Source organism: Mugil cephalus, chromosome 10, assembly GCF_022458985.1.
Source record: "Mugil cephalus isolate CIBA_MC_2020 chromosome 10, CIBA_Mcephalus_1.1, whole genome shotgun sequence".
Classification (NCBI taxonomy): domain Eukaryota; kingdom Metazoa; phylum Chordata; class Actinopteri; order Mugiliformes; family Mugilidae; genus Mugil; species Mugil cephalus.
In genome coordinates this window covers 25,480,367-25,493,824 of record NC_061779.1, presented here as the reverse complement: position 1 = coordinate 25,493,824, position 13,458 = coordinate 25,480,367, and the positions used below count along the sequence as shown (strand labels likewise).

Genomic DNA, 13,458 nt, shown 5'->3' with positions numbered 1-13,458 from the left:
GACCCTCATGTATTAAGAGAGTTAGTCAGCTGAAGAGTGGTACTGTTTTTACTGAAACAGCAAACAGGGATGTTGAAACAATGAGGCTTCACTAGATCCTCCAAGTTTCTCTGTAAATGCAGGTTTCTGCAAAGGTATTTTTTTCTACAGCAAATAAATCAATTATTTTATCATTCTAGTGGTTTTAAATTTTCTGTTAACAGTCAACTGAACTAACTGCTACAGTAAACCATCACATCTAACCTGTTGTCACTGCATCTCAGGTTAGAAACAGACCCAGAAAATCTTTGAGGATGAGGATGAAGAGTGCAGCCAGAACCAGCTCCTGACTGGCCAAAATGGAAGTGTCATTATTAGTACAAAAAGACATGCTCAGTGTAGTCTTTCAAAAGGAGGACTCTAGGTTTGTAGGAAAGCCTCTGCTCATTTTAAAACCTGCATCCCTTCATTTTTGAGACAAGGCAGGTTGGAACAGAAACAGTCGTCCAGACAGACACCACTTACACCTGGAAGCTAGAGAGCTGGTTTTACCTCCCATGGCTTCCAGCAACACACAAGTCTCACAGACCATTCTAGACCTCCATATTCCAACAGAGCCCTGGTATTTATGTGAACTTACAGGCATTATTTTGACCTAATACTTATACATAAAAAATAGATATATGCTAAATTCTTGTTGCTAAATTGGTTTCTATTATAATTGTACATTGTTTATATACAGCTCATCGTTTTGCCTGTTTCTGAGAAGCATTATAGGATTACTCCTGTTGCTGCTGACACATGAGTCTCTGACACTCTTAATAAGCCAGTCAGACTACCGTGTCCGAACTTCTCTTTTCATGCTTGACAGCTCCGATCTGGAGCTGATATTTGACGCTCTGCGCCTAACAACATTTTAATCTGCGATCCCACGGACTCAGAGTGATTATAAACAGACTACACATGGACATCTCAGTCTCAGGAAGAACTAAATGAAAAAAAAAAAAAAAGGAAAACTGAACTGAAAACTGTTGCTTTGGGTTAGTCTCCAAAGACGCACACGGCGTTACGCATCATACGCACCGCGGTTTAATCTCTTCAAATAAAGCAGATAAAAACATTTGTAATTGTAACAATACTGACGGCAACCGGACAAGCAGACGTCTTTGATTTTTTTTTTTTCTTCCCCAGACAGAGCAGGTCACTTCCCACCTCACCTGGAGCTGCTGCGCCATCACCGTAAAGTTGGCACAGCAAGTTTACATCAACCACAGTTATATAGTAAAATCTAAATATTTGCTTGGGCGTATGTGACATGTGAGGACAAAACATGGATGACAGCGAGTCTTACCTTGTTGGCAGATCATGATGAAGTGCGCAGCCAGTAGCAACCAGCAACATTTAGTCTCCATGTTGTGGGAAAGACGCTTGTAAATGCGGTAAATAAACAAACCATGCAATGATTGTTTTTGCGGGGAACAGGTCCCGGTCAGCCCGCAGCCCTCACAGCATCATTCTACCCTGCTCCTGCCTATTGTGGTCTAGTGGTTGTGTGTATGTGTTGTACAAATCCCGGGTCCCGGTGCGCCGCTCCGCTCCGTCCGCTCCCCTCCTCTTCGACTGACTGAAGAAGCGCCGGGAGACTGAAGCGGTGCACCGCCCACACCCCGCAGAGACACCGGCCCCACTTCCTCCACACAACGTCCAACGACTGACACTGACACTGACCATGCACAGTGGGACTGTGGTGATTAATATCTTGTATACTCTAATTAATAATTTATTTTTTTTCTTGTGTCAAAACAGCATTTATGAAATGAAAAGATAAAGAAGTAAAGAATAAAGGAGGAATGCGACCTCAGAAAAGGAAATAGATAACGCGAGGAAACAGATGAAACATATTAAATAAAATATGGAGAGGGTCACTGGCAGATAAACAAGGATAGAAGAGAGGAAGGGACATGGGAAGAAGGAGAAAATACAGGAGAAAATTGAGGTCATGAGTCCAGATGCCCCAGCAGAACCCCTCCCTCATATGACCCACAGCTACCAAAACAAGTTTTACATTTTGGCTGTGGAGAGGGGAACGGGCTGATTTAATGGACTTTTATTAAGGAATCTGCGTCACCATATAGTAGGTAATCCAATTGTGACTTGAATTTGGAGGATATAAACCATGGTGCAGTTAAAAAATGCAGGGAATTTAAGAATCGAGCAGTCAAGAAGAAAGAGTGGAGTGAAAGAACAGACAGAGATGAAATGATGACTGGCCCAGAATTGGGGGGGTCGTGGTGGTTTGGATTGTTCTCTGGCCCCCCAACCCACCCAAATCAGAGGTCTGTCTCAGGCCACACACAAGTGCTCTCCAGACAGAAGCGTTATGTCTGACATCTGACTGGCTGATCAGGTCCAGTCAGTGGTTCCTGTTGGTTAAAGTGGTCAGTGGCATTCATTAGTGACACCACAGCATTGAACTGTGATGCAATAATTCGCTCTCTGAGGCAGCCAGATTCTTTTCAGACCATGAGATCTCAAAAGAATTTATCTTAAACCTCTGGTTGGTTCAACAAAAGCCCTGCAAGGAATCCCTTGCAACTATGAGCATGTTTTGACACAAATTGACTGTTCATCCGTGGGTTTTATATGTGTAAATTTTCTTTTGAACTCACTTTCCCCACATGGTTTTAAAAACATACAGGTCACTGATCCGCTACTGATCCTCTATTACTGTGATTATCAACACAAGACTATGGGTTCGGTTTGATCTGCCCACCTCAACTGTCAAGCACCTTTGCTAGTAAAAGGTGAGAGGGCTAATCTAGGCGTGCCAGAGATACTCTGTCAAGACATGTCTTTTTTGTAAGTAGTTTTAGTTTGGGGCTGCACAGCTCCACCCGAGGCTTACTGTTATGTTCTGAATCATAAAAGTGGATTGTTCGGTGAATTTGTATATTAAAAAAAATGTACATGTTATTCTTGTGGGACCAAATGAACAACCATTGGATAGTCAGAAAGAAACAAGCCTGACTAATAATAATAATAATAATAATAATAATAATAATACAGTTTTGCAGATTTTACTTGAATTTCATTTTGTTTAGCTGTGCTTAAATGAAACACATTTGAATGCATTTTTTTTTTAATTGAAACAGGACACATTTCAGCAGTTAACACAATATGTTTTGTTATTTCTGGTGTTTTACACTTTATTTGAACAAAAAACAGCCTGTATTAAACTAAAAGTTTGAATACTTTTTCTGTCACACATTGCAATTATGTTGCTACATGTGTAATTGCTTCCAATAAAGAAAGTCATTAAAAAAAAAAAGAACTTTCATATGCAGATGTTCAGTGATCTCTAAACGTAACTCATATTTTACAATATTGCCCATAAAGTTGGAATAATTTATGAATATATGTATATGTATTAATGCAAAATACTGTAAAGTGCTAATGACCAAATGATAAAAATATGATAATTAATGTCTGTTTAACAACCAAAACATGTTCTTAACTGGACTTGTTAGTTTGTTAGTGTCTGTGATATTTTATAATGTCCATAGTGGATATTCATATCTCACCACTTCTACATGTTGTATTTGTTCACTTACTTAAAGCAGACACTTTAAGCTATCCACTTAAAGTGGATAGCTCTCGTACCTTCAATATTTTCCAAAAATATATACATTTTTTTAAAAATAACATGCAGCAAGTCTCCAGTTAGATTTCCCTTCAAGCGATGCTTAGCAGCACTCACTAACTCTCGGCCCACAGCCAGCAGGGAGCCATTAACACAACATAAAACGTAATTGAGTGAAAAGGCAGAAGGAGTGTTTTATTTTGGTTTCTAAGTGTGAGTGGAGCAGTTCACAGGGCAGCTGACCTTCTGACTCCAGAGAGACACTTCCACCTAGAGTTGAAACAGAGAGTAAAACATCAGCAGTGACCCAGAAATCTCAATTCACTCAGAGAATGCGGAACAAGTGTGTATGTGTCTGCGTGTGTGTGTGGTGTGTGTGCAGAAAAAATGCTGGGCAGGTTCACAGGATGCAAAGCTTAATCTTGGCAAATTTAAAGCAGTTAACTCCAAGTTGAACTATTTACATCCTCGTGTTTGTTTTCTCCTGAGCCAGACAAGAGGATGGATATGAGTTTAAGCATCACTGGGAAAATTACATCCAGACTGTCTTCATGCGAGCTTATTACAAACGTTGGGAGCGTGCAGATGCAACAGAGCTAAGGCCAAAAACACAGCAACAATAACAGAACGGTTGACAAGCCCTGTTAAGTTCTTCCATTTAAAAGTTGTAGAGTGCTGGAAATCACTTCTGTCAAGGCTAATGTGATTGTAAGGAACATCAGAGGCTAAGTATTTATTTTACTGTGCTCTGTAGTAACTAGATTTGAATGTGAGCCGTGTGAGGTAGTCTGGAGCCTTTAATGGTAGAGCATTATCATCAGATCCACATTCCTCTTGTCTGTAAGGAAGGATTCTAAGGAAGGAAGTAATGATGCTAATAAAGTTGAATGAACAATAGTTTCACAAGGAAGAAATTATCCTAATTTAATTTTTTTATGAATGTTTTCCATGCCCCTCAAGACAAACGAGCTGTCAGCTGTTAAAAATCCTGAGAGCTTGGATCTCTATTCCAGACTTGTTGTTAACGTTTGCTCTGTAGACACATAACAACTTAATCTGACCAGGGCCAATAGTCTTCAGCAAATTCAATAAGAGATTTACATGCTGCCTGTGATAGATTCTTACAAGATCAACTTTACAACTTCTGGAATCAGGAATCCAAACTAATGGCTTCATGGAAAATCAGTCCAGCTCAAGAGTGAACATTTTACGGCACCTAACCTGTATATGAAAATTAACCACCTTCATCTGCTGTTTATGAGTATATTCAGCAGAGCTTCAGTAATCCTCTCAGTTAGTTACAGATGATGCAACATCCCTGTGTTGTTTCCTCACAGGCCGAGCCACCACAAACATTTAAGTAAACTTTCCCTCAGCTCAGTTTCAACCACTGGCTCGGATTTTTAAACTCACAATAAACGACCACAACGCCCCCTCCTTTATCACAACGAATATATTTGCATAATTTACTCTGGATTATCTTTAATTTATGCAGAAACTGCTTTCCACTTGTTAGGTTGAATGTTTCCAAGGGGGCTAATAAAATTAGTTGTACTCCCACAGAGCTCCCATTCAGGGATTTTTGGGTGCTTTCGAACAGTTTTCAATGACTTTCCTACAAACCGGACTCAGGCGGAGAGTGATTTTTCCCTTCAACATGAGCCTGTGACCTAAAATGATCTCTCAAGGGAGACTAACATGCCAGATAATGAGAAGTATTTTTTTTTCTCCTCCTTTCACCTTTTTCTCTGTGACTCATTCAACAGAGCCCTTTCTCACGGTGCCCATCCCACACGATCAATCAGTGGGCAATATTTCCAGGTCAGGCCTGCTGTGAAAAGGCAGAAACTTGTTCAGAGTTTCTAACTGTTCTGCTCTGATCATTGATTGTGAAATAGCTACTGATTAATCAGCCAGCCAGCACAGAAATTGAACATAATGACAGAGCATTTTCAACATATTATTACAGGTTGGATCCTGCTTGAAGCTGAATTTTACCCTACGAGAAAATGTTAATTCCATACTGAAATGTACTGCTGCATGCTGCAGTCTGGAACTTAAAGCAAACATTGGTAACTTGGACAGGTTTTAAAGTGATTCAAGATCGTAAGTATACAGTTGAACCATATGATGAACCATATACTTTTACCATATTTCAGCTGAAGCAAGGCAGTAGAGGTGACAACTAGTGGGTAAATACCAGAAAGTGCAAATGCCACTAAATGCTTTAGAGCTACAGCTCAGTCCATGCACTGATGAGCTCTGCAACTTAAAAAAAAAAAAAAACTTAAAAAACAACAGTGGTGGATGATCTCAGAACCCTTTTCACGGCCTCTTTCATGACCTTCAGCCAAGTTGAGGTCGACATACATTATAGAGGGTTTTCACGATGCGTCATCAGCGTGTCATCAATCCGGAAGTGGCCATTTTGGAGGCACTCGGCAAGGTAAACAAAGTGCACAGACTTAGATGTGGAAAATGCTGAATTATTTATTTATTTATTATAGTTTAGACTTAGACAGACTTTAATGATCCACGAGGGAAATTACTTTGTCACCGTAACTTCATTGCACATAAAAGTAATCACTCATAAAAAACACAAGAGAGATAAAATAAATGATATTAAATGAAAGAAAAATAAAAATAAACAGTGTAATCAAAAAAATTAGCATTATATACGAATTGGCAAAGGTGTTCGGCTGTTTGACCAGTTGCATAGCAACAGCAGCATGGATCGTGTTGAATGGTGTCTCCTTGTACATGCACTTGTGAGGGAGGGATGTAAATTCAAATGGCTGTACCAGCCATGTAAAACGTAGAGTTTTGTAAACAGTTTTATAGACTGCCATATTCATTAATACACAGGATGAGATGTTACAGTCCCTTGTGCCATGATCTAAGGCAAAACTCCTTTAGAAGCCCGGCCCAACTGGACAACCAATCAGCAGACCAGTGGTCATCTACTAACTAACCTAGCCAGCAGCAGTAGAGATGATGGAAATTAAACTACACTCGGACCAGACATCTCTTCCTTCTGCCTATGTCAGAAACAAGATACAATTAGCCTAGTCTAACATTCCTCCCCTCTGCCAAGAACAGAAGTTACACACAAGAAAACGCCAGCAAGCCAGCCCAACTAGCAACAAAGGCAGTGTGCAGTGTGCAGCACATCACTGGGATTTTCAAGAGGGCACCTTCCTTCACCTATGTTAGGCCCACGACACCTCAAGAAGGCTTAACAGTGAGCTCCAGCGTCCAAGAGTCACCCCCTCAATGCAGCCACCACGCCACCTTGGGCCTTTCAACCGACAGATTAGATTAATCTTACTACAGCTGCTACCTATTGACAGTACACAGATAGCCTTACATTTAGCTTGCCCATCCAGTTAGCATCCTTCCTCCGTAGCCACAACCACTGACTCGCTCGCTCCACTGCCAGGGACATATTCTTTACAGCAACCCTTCGGCTAATATTATCTACCTCCTGAACAAACATAATATGCTTATTCTCCATTCTAGCAGATGAGGAATTTGCTTCAATCCGTTTTTCCTCAATTTCAGCTGCTAAGCATTTCAGAACCTGGTTGTGGCGCTAGGTGTATCTCCCTTGGGAAAGACTGACCCTACAACCTGTCAAAATATGGCTAAGTGTACATACACAAGAACAAAGTGGGCAGGCAGCATCCTCCCCTAACCACTGCTTTAGGTTTTAGGGAGATGGCAGAACATCATAAATTGCCCCATCATAAATCTGATCCTACTAGCCTCCATGCTCCACAGCTCTCTCCACGACACCTTCCTTTTCTCTACACTCTCCCAGTTCACCCACTGTCCTTGCTTAGCCTGCGACACTGCCTTAGTGCATCTCATTGCTTCCTCTTGCCTATGAATTTCTTAGACCACAATCTTCTTCTTTTCTGCTGCAGATGCCTTGCTCCACAGAGCTTTCCCTGTACACAGTCCCAGGCCTCCATGCCCTTGCTGCACATGCCCTATGATAACCCTAAGCCTGAAGTTATTATTAAAGTTATTACAAATCAAGGAGAACAATGTCAAAAGTTAACAGAGAAAAGGAGGTACTTGTGATTAGTGAAGCTAATCCAGGATACGAGGCAAAAGTCTGGACAACAACCAAATTTGTTCATTTGTTGTCAGGTAATTTAAATATTAATAGCAGTGGCTCTTAACTCATTTTCTAGTGTACTGATAATAATATAATTCATATCAAGCTCAATTGATCTTTGCTGACCTGTTATTCCAGCAAATTGAACCTGATCTGAATCATCCTTAGGATAAAGGTCAGACTTTTTACCTGGAATACAACAAGAACTACAGCAGATTTTAGTCCTATATTTTCCTACTGTAACAGGCTGTAACAGTCACTACTATCAACATTTTAATTACCTGACAAGAAATGGGGCAAAATTCAGATGTTGTCCAGACGTGCCTGGTAGATCCTGGTTTAGCTTGACTAACCTCTTTTATTTTGGGATATAATTGTGGGATTTTTCTCTCTGATTTGTAATAACTTTAGTAATAATGCTTTCCTATAGTCTGTCAGGTTGGTACAGTGGCAAAAAGTCAGAGGTGGTTGGTTGATACGTGAGCCTGAATGGTCTCCAGTGGCCCTGGGCCACTAGTGTTTGTTGATGATATTAATCATTCTTGTCATTGTCCAAATATAGTATACACTAATCAGCCAAAACATTAAAACCATTCACGAGAGAAGTAAATAACATTGATCATGTTGTGACAATTCAGTGTTCTGCTTGGAAACCTTTGGTCCTGGCACTGATGTGGATGTTAAACATGTACCACCCACCTAGACTAGACCAGGAACTCCCACCCCATAGCAATGACACTCTAAATGAGGTGGCTCCATGTCATCTGGACAAACTACAAGTACACAGAGTTGTGTCTTGTCTTTACCGTGATCCTAAACACTAGTTTCTATTACTTTGGAATCCAATGACATGTGGCCTATTTTGTGAATTTAGGACTTGTTGGTCTTCAGATCTACAGGCTGGATCGCTGTTGTTCATCTTCCTGTCAGAATTAATGAAAGAAACGATGCTGGTGTGATTATCAGGTCCACTTTAGAGTCACAGGAAGAGCTGGAGAAAATATCCTTTTCAGATGCAGGGAAAAGTTCCGCCCTTGGATGATGTTACGTGGGAAAAAGCGCCAGCCATTGAAACAAACAGACAACAACAAATCTCTTGAGGGAAGGTTCCCAGCATGTTTTTCAGGACATCAGATAAGCAAGTTTTTTTTTGTGTGTGTGTTGTTGTGTTTTTACCCTTTATTTTTGCAAAGAGACGCAGCCCAACTTTGTGCTCCACCCAGAACGTTTCAGGTTAATGGGTCAATACATTCACACATGGCTAATATTGAGAACTTGTTAACTGTCTAATTTGAAAAAAAAAAAAAAAAAAATGTGTTTGCAGTTAATGACATAATGGCAACATTATATGTTTTTATGGTATTTATCTAATTCTGTCACAACAAATACATCCAAAGAACACAAAGGACAAAAGACAAAAATAAATACATAAATAAATAAAAGAAGCAAGAAAATAAATCCAAAAATAAGAAAATTATCAAAAATAAAAATATAAAAAAACAAGAAGAAAAGATACACGGATGGAAAAAAGAAAATCAAAGAAAATATAGTACAGCATAAAAACTAAAAGAAATGAATACTGAAAAGTTATAAGTTAAAATACAAAAGAAGCAGTAGCACCTTTAAGAGTTGGTGGAAAATTAATTGTTATCCTTTAACAGCAGCAGTGCAGTTGACTATATCGCCACACTGGAGTGCCCCACCCCATCAATACATGGATTGAGGTAATGAGGTCACGTCACACAAAACAGACCGGGTGTCATTATACGTGGACCCTCATTCTGTGTTCCTCCCCACCTCTGCCCCTGCTGCCACAGAAGTCAAGGGTCAGGCTCCGAGGCTGGTAACAGTCAGCAGGCAGGTTCAGACTCCTCTAGGGATCGTCCAACCCACACAGTGTTTCAGTCCTGCCATTTGTCAAATGGGTCAGTGAAGGTTGCATCGGAGCATTCACAGAGTGACAAAACACAGCTGCTCACATCAGAGATGGTAGGTAAAAAAACAGGAGGAATCAGCTCAGCAGACACCTGCACCATTGTTCACGTCTGTTCATTCTAAACAAGACTCTTGTATTAACAGGTGTAATATTACTGCATTTAAGTGGAACTCGTGAGAAACAGAGAAGCCCAGAGTTTAAATGGTAACATCAGCTGTAAGTTGTGAGAACACTGCTGTGAAGGTAATCGTAGAAAAAACTTCAAAATTCAACATGCTGAGCAGGTCAGGTAATAACACCCAGTAAAATGTAAAGATGTTGGGAATATCAATATTATCCTTTGGTGGTATTCTCGCTTTTCCGTGAACGTTCAGTTTAGTTCAGTTCAAAGAACACTGCTAATAAACCCTGACATTGTTTGGGGTGCAGTAGAATCTTGTACCAGTGATTGTCTGTATACTACCAAAGGAACACAGACACATCTGGGGACATGTAACCCAGACCACTTCCAAATGTGGTCAGAGACTGGGTCTTTCAAATGTGATCTCAGTCTTCTGCTCATGAGGTGTTTTTTGTCTTCAGTGAGAACTAATGGCATTCTGAGCCATCAGTTAAGCCTTTACAGTTGTGGTAAATGTCATGTAATTGATTGTTTTAGAGAACAGGAACAACTAAAGTAAACCCCTGAAACACAGATGGGACACACAGGCAGAATACTGAGCAAAAACTAAAATTTACTACCAGGCAACAAGAAGCAATCTGTAAAAGCAATATGATGCCTAATGAAGTACATGTGTGCTGTGGTGAATTAAAGAGTCTAAATAAGCAGTCTGTACCCCTCTGTTAACTCTACATGTTTACTTTCTGCTGAGTTCTTGTTGATTTAGGTGATGGGAACCGGCCGCTTCCCTTTCCCTCTGACTTTGATGTTTCACTGTCATTGTTGCGATGCCTCTGAATCGCAGCTGGCTGGTTGGGTTCGGCCGGTTGGTTGGCAGCCATTGAAACTTTTCGAAGATTAACTGTTATTACCAGCGTCTTTGTGCTCTCCGCATACCAGCAGCGAAACAAAACGCTCCTCTCCAGCCTCTCCAGTCGAGGAGGCTTCAGAAAACAGCAGGTCTGATTTGCTTTTATCTGCACACTGACGAGAGTATGAGAGCACTAAGTGGTCTCTCCAATGACAACAAGTTCGCTTTTAGGAGAGAAGAGGTCTGATACGCTCTGTATTAGCCTGGACTACCACACAGACACAATGGAAAATCTTTCTATTTTGGGACAGATGAGGTCACAGATCACCTTAATAAAGAGGCAGGAATGTGTTGAGGTACTTCTGTGTTCACTCCAACTACACGATCTCTGACTCTCCTCGTACAGTCTCCGGCAGCACTAATGAGCTTTGCATTCAGCCGTTCATTCATGGAGTCCAGCTTGTATTTGAAACACATGGTGAGTTACTTTCTGCCAACACACGTGACCTCTGACCCCCACTGCACTCCACAACACATCGTCGTGAATGTTGCTTTTATTCCATTTGTGCTGGAGGACACAAACTGCAGCAGCAGCTTGAAGTCATTCTGTCAGTTTACAAAGTTCATAAATCAGAACTGGCACCCATGCTTAACCTTGAAAAAAAAAATAACAGCAATAAAATCAGAGTTCTTGCAACTGTTCCATGAAGTTTGAATCAGGACCTTTTTATTGCGTCTCTAGGTCAAACGTGTGACACCAGCTTGATACGGGTTTCAGACACATACAAACTAATGCAGTCAGTTATTTTACAGAGGGACTAATAGAAGTAGTCAAAAATATTCATCCACTGAGCAAAAGTAGAAATATTATCAAATAGCGACATAATAGCAATAGCATTCTGATGCCAGACACCAAAGTACAGTCAGAAGCCCCTTGTCTATTGTGTGATGAAATCAGTTTTATTTTGCATATGTCTGTGGCTCGTTGGTCTAGGGGTATGATTCTCGCTTTGGGTGCGAGAGGTCCCGGGTTCAAATCCCGGACGAGCCCTCATGTTATCCGAGAGCCAGTAATATATGACTTTTGCCCCTTTCACATCAGATGAAAAACCACCCGGGTCGAATCAACCCAGGATTTTTTCGACTGGTTTCAGTTCGACTTCGATGTGAACTGCATCCAAGGAGAAGAGGAGATTCGACGGCAGATATCGGGCACTGTGCAGGACACAGTGAATTATTCAAGTATCAGCAGTCGTTTGAAAAAGCGTTAAAAAAAGGCTGTCCATTGTTTACCTCGCAGTGTAATGATGACGTTGTCGATGTGATGACGTGTGAGAGGGAGGAAATAAACAGGCACGCAGCTCTCACAGCAAGAGGTCAGACCCGGGACTACTGACGATGACGAAGACCAAAGGGGGGTTGACACAGGATTTTCAGACCCAGGTCGACCTGACTCGATGTGAAAGGGGTATATGAAATGTAAAAGTAAACACTTACAGTAAGTTCACTACAGCCAAACAACAGATGCAGAGAGAAACTGTCAGATGTGGATAGCGTGGACTTAATCATCCCAGAGTTTGTTCATTAAGCTCCTGCTATATGAATAAACAGGAGTACAGGGACATAAAGCTTTGTCAGTGACAATTATATTAAAGGTGAATTGGCTGCTATAATATATGAATATACTGTATATCATAAGCAGACTCGAGGAGTATCCATACAGTTTAAAAGGAGCTGATAATTGTAAGAAAAAGGCACTGGGTAGGTTGGTGGGGAGAGGACAACAAATCAGAAACATGCCTCTCCAGCAGTGATGTTTGATACCACCAACTTCTTTACTGATCCGATACTGAAAATAAATCAGGCTGGTTTTGGCGATACCAGTCTGATACAGATATTTTGTGCAAATGCACCCTAATGTGTCTGGTAAATCTAACAAAAGTAATGTATTTCAAATCATAGCTTCATAAAGGATACAAGACGGCAGAGTAATTTATTCGTTTATTAGCTATACTATAGCTATAGTGAATACAACAACAGAAAAACCAAACATATATATATGAAATATGTGAAAATATGTACCATTAAAATAAATGATTGTTTAATTATTGAGAACTACTATAAAAATGAAAGCTTGGATCTATATTCTGACACTGTGCTCTCCTCTCCTCTCCTCTCCTCTCCTCTCCTCTCCTCTCCTCTCCTCTCCTCTCCTCTCCTCTCCTCTCCTCTCCGTTGTGGTTTAACCTGAGGTGTTTCACAGGGTTTGTTGTGTTGCCACAGCTGAATAGTTTAGTTACTTTCCACTGTGTTCCTACATTACCTCAAATGACTAAAGTATCAAAAGTATTGATATTTTGATTTGAGTGGAATTAATTTTAGAGCATAAATTTCTAGTATCTGAGGTTTTGGATGATCACTAATCTCCAGAAAAGGCAAGGGGAATTCAAAATTGAAGTTCCATTGTTGTGTTTAAATTTTGCACTGTTGCTCTACTCTAACTCTACTAAGTTTCCAGTGTTACAACCATATTAGGCTAGTAGACTTTTGTGTCTGTTGAACATAAGGCACAAAACTAATGAGAATTGATCTCTTGCTGGTTTCTGTGTGTGACACAGAAACCCGTTTTACTGCTGACTGCTCTGTTAACTTTCCTTTCTCCTTCTTTCTGTTTCCTGTCCTGTGCTTTATCAGATGGGTTTGGCGTTACAGTGCAGCACAGTGAGTGTGACAGGGCTGTGATGTGACCCAGGTGCAGGATTAGGGAGTTGTAAAGGTTACCTTCTGATCTCTGGTGGCTCAGGATCAA

At 40.6% G+C, this 13,458-nt stretch overlaps 1 protein-coding gene and 1 non-coding gene across 6 annotated transcripts in view; one reads left to right on the top strand and one right to left on the bottom strand.

The window, feature by feature from the left end:
* The window catches only part of ptprz1a (protein tyrosine phosphatase receptor type Z1a), a 78,307-nt gene extending 76,698 nt beyond the window's left edge, over positions 1–1,609 (bottom strand). For 4 of the 5 annotated variants that reach the window (XM_047597022.1, XM_047597023.1, XM_047597024.1 and 1 more), the window contains exon 1: positions 1,331–1,609. In XM_047597022.1, the coding sequence (XP_047452978.1) occupies positions 1,331–1,391 (61 nt within the window). In that variant the 5' untranslated portion in view covers positions 1,392–1,609. The remainder of the gene's footprint in view (positions 1–1,330) is intronic. The other variant, XM_047597026.1, reaches the window with a different exon arrangement.
* Positions 1,610–11,628: 10,019 nt separating this feature from the next.
* Positions 11,629–11,700, top strand: trnap-ugg. The gene has a single exon. It is a non-coding gene; the product is annotated as a tRNA-Pro (tRNA).
* The last annotated feature ends 1,758 nt before the right edge of the window (positions 11,701–13,458 follow it).